Source organism: Lissotriton vulgaris, chromosome 10 (assembly GCF_964263255.1).
Source record: "Lissotriton vulgaris chromosome 10, aLisVul1.2, whole genome shotgun sequence".
In the NCBI taxonomy this organism is placed as follows: domain Eukaryota; kingdom Metazoa; phylum Chordata; class Amphibia; order Caudata; family Salamandridae; genus Lissotriton; species Lissotriton vulgaris.
In genome coordinates, this window is record NC_141698.1 from 482,790,348 (window position 1) to 482,796,347 (window position 6,000).

The window sequence follows — 6,000 nt, forward strand, 5'->3', positions numbered from 1 at the left end:
GTTATTGATTGGTTGCACAAGTATTTGTCTGGGAGACTGAGTGTGTGTGTGTGGGTGGCTGGGAGGTGTGTGACTCTCTGCATAGATGTGTGAGCAGTTGATTCACTAGGTGTATGGGTTCAAGAGTGCATGTGGAAACAGGTGTATGGGCGGTTGACTGTGTGCATGTGTGTGTTGGTGAGTGAATGGATATCTCAGTGCTACATGTCCAAGTAAGTACATATGTAAAACACAGTGCATGTGAGAGTTGGCATGTATAAATGACTATACATGAGAGCCAGTGATTGTGCGAGTGGCTGTATGGATCATTGTGCACTTGTATCAGTGATTGTATAAGAGAGTAAGTATGTGTTAGTATATGTTTGAATAAGTAAGGTGTTGTGTGTATAACTGTATAGTTGAGGAAATGGAAGTGTGATTGATTCTTTGCATGACTGACTAGGTGTGTGAGTAACTCCATGGATGAGTGTCATTGTGTGAGTGTCTGTATAGGGGTATGAGTGCATATGTTAGTGTTGTATTGATGAGTGACTGTATGTATGAGTGATTCTATGGGTGAATAAGTGGATGTGTGTGTAAACCTAGTGCGTATGTAGTAACTGGTATTGGTGTGTCAATGGTTTCAAGAATGGTAGTCTGGATTTAACACTGGGTGTATCAAAGGTTATATTAGAGTGTAAGGAGGTGCATCATATCATCATATCACGTGAATTATGTCATCAGTGATGTCCTACGCGTTTCGGAGTTTCAGGCACTCCTTCTTCACAGGCAATAGATTGTGTTAAGGTGAAGACTAATAAAGTGTGTGTGATCACGTGCTCATGAACATAGATGACATACTTCCACACAGGGAGTCTGTCACCTATTGTATCTCAATAAAGATTTGTATAATAAACATTAACATTGAAGTACAAAGACATTCAAAACAATATGTAACGGAACAGATGATTATAAGCTCAGTGCCAGTAGTTAACAGACAATGTATTCCAGACATACGGCAATATCGGGCATTGAAAGCGCATCACCTAAATACGGCCAAAATTAATGCATACACAGTTTAATCTCATGTCTTGTGAAAATTATGCATAGGTAATAAAGCACTACTCAAACCAAAATTATTATGGTAAACAAAAAAATTAGAAAAGTAATTGACAATTTCTCGTCAAATGGGGGCGTGAACCGACAAAGAAGACAAAATAATGTTCGTTGTAGGCTGCTTATCTGTTGGAGCCACCCATACAGATAATAATCCTTGCTCAGTCTCAAACTGGAATAAATCATGATTCCGTAATGCCACAAATATACCATAATAGTGTCTGATGATTATATAGCCCTAGTGGGCATATTACTGGCTGAGTTCATATGCAGGTATATAAATTAAATTTGAAAGAATGTTCGTCTTCTAACATATTGCCCAAGTGGGCACACTTGTCTATCTGTTCAGTAAATATGAAGTTATCCATGGTCCCTTCACTTTCTAAGGATTTGTAAAAATTTCTAATATCTGTAAAAAATCAGAGACACAACAGTGAATTAAAATCATTAGAATCACTAAGTGCACAAATAATATACTACTAACACAAAGTCTAAAAAACATCAATACGGTTAGTGTCATCTCATTACAACCAATCCTCACTGCTACACAAATTCACAAATGAACAGACATTTCCTCATCCATATTAAGTCCATTAGGGGCCATAGTATTGAATCTAATAATTAATTTAGATTCCAAACACCTTAACTCAGCTAGTCTGTTCCCTCCTCTGATATTAGGATATATGCAATCAATCACTGCAAATTTCACTAAATTAGGAATACTTTTGTAAAATTCTTGGAAATGTCTAGCTACAGGATAGCTTCTGTCATTTTTGTTGATAGCTCGCAAATGCTCAAGCAATCTTTTTTGCCTTTGTGAATCGTGCTGCCAACGTAATACTTGTTACATGGACATTTTAACCTATATACGGCAAATTCCGTATTGCAGTTAGTGTGTTTTTCTATTTTGAATGGGACCTCATCGTTGTTAAACTTTATGGATTTTAGATTACTGCTGTATTTTCAGGCCTTCCATTGGTTACAGATGTAAAACCCTTTCACACCACTCAATTGTTTCTAATTTTGAATTACATTCTTACATATATTATCCCGTAAAGATCTTGGTTTACGAAAAGTTAAAGATGGATAGTCACCAACATGATCATTAAGATCATCATCAGTTTTCAGCACATTCCAGAATTTCTTTAAACTCTTCCTGACTTCCCAGGCATGAGTGTTTTAATTGGTAATGAATCGAATCGGAACATTTGTTTTGATTGATTCATTGGAGTTTTTAGGAAAAATTAGATCTTGTCGCTTAAGGGTGTCAACCTTGTTGATGGATTTCCTCACAAGTTTGGCACTATAACCTCTAGCTAAGAATCTTTCTGTCATAGTGATTTTTTCAGCTTCCTATTTCTCCTCTGTGCTGCAATTCCTGCGAGCCCACATATATAGTTATCCATACAGTCACTCATGCAATCACTGACTCTTATGTATACTTATTTATATACAACAAATGTCACATACACTACCTTTTATTATTCTACTTTGTTGGACATGTACCATTGAGGGATATATTTGCTCACCGGCACATCCATATACATATTCACTCAACCAAACAACTATTATAACATGTAGTTTTACCGTCATATATCTACTGAATCAATCACACCACCGAACCACACACACATTCACTCTCCTTTACAAATAATCAGTTACTAATCAATAACTAATACAGACTTTCACGTAGCTAGTAACCAAATGGTGCAGCAGTTTATACAAGTGAGAAAGTAATTTAGATATTCACACAGTTTAGTCACTATTCAATATTTTTATTGAGACACTATAAATTAGTCAAGTAAACTATCTATCACAATGCTACTAAATCGTCCATCCAGACACTTATACATCCGCTCATTCTTCAATGCAGATTGCTATATATATAATACAAATTTAAACCGTGACCAAGACAGCGGACGCTGTCGAAACGCGTCGGTTGTTTGACCCCCCGTGGATTTGTGAAATAAACACCACGATTAACTGAAGCAAGCGATTGATGTCCGTTTTTGTCTGCGACTCCACACATCCCCGGGATCGGGGAAACCTGCTATATATATATATATATATATATATATATATATATATATATATATATATATATATATATATATATATATATAATTTGAATCTGCTTTAGAAACATGTTACATATTTCATTTATCTTGCTCTTAATGTTTACTCTTTTATATACTGTTGTTTTTAATTTTTGTTCAGCTGTATCACCACCTTAATTCCATTATGTTAAAGGTCATGTGGCGGACCTTCGCTAACATCACCAGGGTAAAATATGAATGGGATGTCACTGTGATGTCATCAGTGAGTGAACCTTTGGATGATATTACTTCCGCTACCCCAAGCATTTTAGTGAATCAATACCAATAGCTTTCTGGAGAGCTGTCTCAATTAATTTTACCAGGGGTCCCCTGTGAAAAGTAGGGCCTTGAGCAACTGACCCAAGATTTAAAACGTGTCTGCATAGTGCCAAAATATGCAAACATCAAGGTCTTTTTAAAACATTGTTTTCTGGTCTTTAACAATGTTGTACAGTGCAGATTTTTCCTCCTTAGGCAGAGTCAAGTTTCAGACACATTAGGGGAACTCAAGTTAGCCTGAAGGACTTTTGTAGTCATAAATTCTGATATTTCATGTCCTTTGGAGTTGACATATAAGCGTCCTCTTGTTTGCAACATCCTTGTTCTTCACTCTTCCAGAAATAGTGCCTATATCCCAGGAGAGTAATCCTGCCATCCTTTGCCATTAAGATTTCTGACAAATGACTTGTAAATGCTATCATGAAAAACAGTTAAGATGATGGAATGTGTTAAAACTTTTTTATTCTCAGATACAACCAATGGTTCAGTGTTTGTCTCCATGGTCTGTAATGTCAAACGTGGAACACCGATCTGCTGTTGAGAATCTGCCTACAGTAATGCTACATGTCTATCTCTGTTTTATGTATGTGTTCCTCTGCTATTGCTGATAATAACAATGCTGTTGCAAATGTGTATTTACCATGTGTTTAACCGTTTCCTAGAATCAGCTATTGCCACAGCTTCCGGGGAATACCACCTCTCCAGCACCTGAAGGGAAGAAGCCAGTCCGCCAGCAGAAGTTCGATCATCTCCCAAACATTTAGGAAGCACATGCTGCAGCAAGTTATGCATCCAGAAGGAATTCATGGATCTTTACTCAGATGTTTCCGAAATGTCATGTACGAATCATGCGCAGGCCAGATGCAGAAACCGAGGTGGTGACTGCTACAGTCAGAAGTTGTTTCATGACCAGAAAACAGAAAGGTGGAGACCGAACAGGCCTTATCTAATACTTCAACCGAATCATTTATGGACAGATTTTTTTTTAATGTAAGACCTACTCCAACTTGAAACTGGGGTCCCTCGCTGTACATCATCTGTTAGGAATTATTTAAAAACTAAGAACAAAATTAGCATTGGATGCAGTTCTGCAAAAATGGACATGAGAAACATGTAGCACAGAGCCCCAACAAAGGACCTGCTAAGTTGGTCAAATGGGGGTGGGGGGGGGGACAACAGAAAAACTAAATGTCTGAACTTCAAATGAAAAGAGAACTCTCGTTGAAGAGCATATTCAGGCATGCTCAAAAATAAATCACCACCCTGGGGCCACAAACCTTTTTGGGATGCTTTTAAAGGACATTCCATTACAGACTAGGCTTCATATAAGTCTGTGGCTGGGGTCACACGTTAGCATAGCATTAGTAACGATTTGCCCCGCAGCACTGGGTCAGTATTGATTGATTGCTCCCTTTCTCTTGCAGTACAGACCTCTGAACTGCCTTTTTGCAGTGATCAACATCCTAAATTCAACAGATTGGTCTTTTATCGCTGTTAACATATCAGAAGATGTCCAGAATCATCACTTTGTTGGATATTGAAATTACTTATGCTTCTGCTAATTGTTGTTCCTAGGCTTGTGCTTGGCACAGTCCACCGTCTCTCTTCTTTTAAGCCAAGTCCTCAGACAAAGGTGTTGATCTTCAAATGTTTCACCATCATTGTTATAACCCCAATTATCAGACACAGAATCGTTCGAACGACATTTCTTAATCGTCAGAAGGATCATGTGATTATTCCAAAGACATATATTGAGTGTACACCAAAAAACATCTGGGGCCACATTTAGCAAAACTTTCACTCAACACAATGCAGCAAGACACCTTGCAGCACTGGGTGAAAGAGAGAGTGCCTTCCCTGCTCCTGCTGGTAGAATTATGTCACGTTACTCCTGAGCATCCTCTACAAAGTCCCATCTAATAATCCCTTCTTCAAAAAGTATAGTGCCCCATTGGAATGCATTGACCTCATCTTCAGTACTGATACACCCAAGGTATTTAAATGCATCTTCCGTATCTCCCCTTTTTTTGCTTGGCACATTCATGACCTTGTAGATGGTATGAAATGAGACACAATCGATTATCCTGACCTGTCCTCTGTGTAAAGAAATGCCCTGTTGTGTTGTACATTAAGGGTAGTAGATGTGAGCCTTGGTTAGTGTGCCCTGTTTGCCTGGGTAGCAATCCTTGACCCCTTAAGGTTATCACCTGAGACCAAGACAATTGTAATGTTGCTACATTATAATATTCATCTATGCTGCAGTACAAACACACGAGGTAACAATGGCGAATGGTTAGCTTTTCTTTTGGTTTTTTTTTTTAAATATGTTTGTTCTGTAAGGAGACACTAGGTGCAAGAGGACCTCCTTGTTTACTCTTCAAAAAATAGCACCATATGGGGCTTAGCTGCAATCATCTAGAAGAGAAAATGTCAGTAAGGGAAATCCATACTAATTCCAGAGGAAATAATTAAACACTGGTATTGAAAATATGACTAGACATAGAAAAACTCAAGAACTGCTGTAACTGTA

The 6,000-nt window shown here is 37.9% G+C and overlaps 1 protein-coding gene across 1 annotated transcript in view; it reads left to right on the plus strand.

Moving 5' to 3' along the window:
* Positions 1-5,782, plus strand: part of LOC147685432 (cyclin-dependent kinase-like 4) — an 892,274-nt gene extending 886,492 nt beyond the window's left edge. Inside the window, exon 10 of the mRNA XM_086941335.1 lies at positions 4,133-5,782. Coding sequence (XP_086797461.1) covers positions 4,133-4,234 — 102 coding nt within the window. The 3' untranslated portion in view covers positions 4,235-5,782. The remainder of the gene's footprint in view (positions 1-4,132) is intronic.
* Positions 5,783-6,000: the final 218 nt, after the last annotated feature.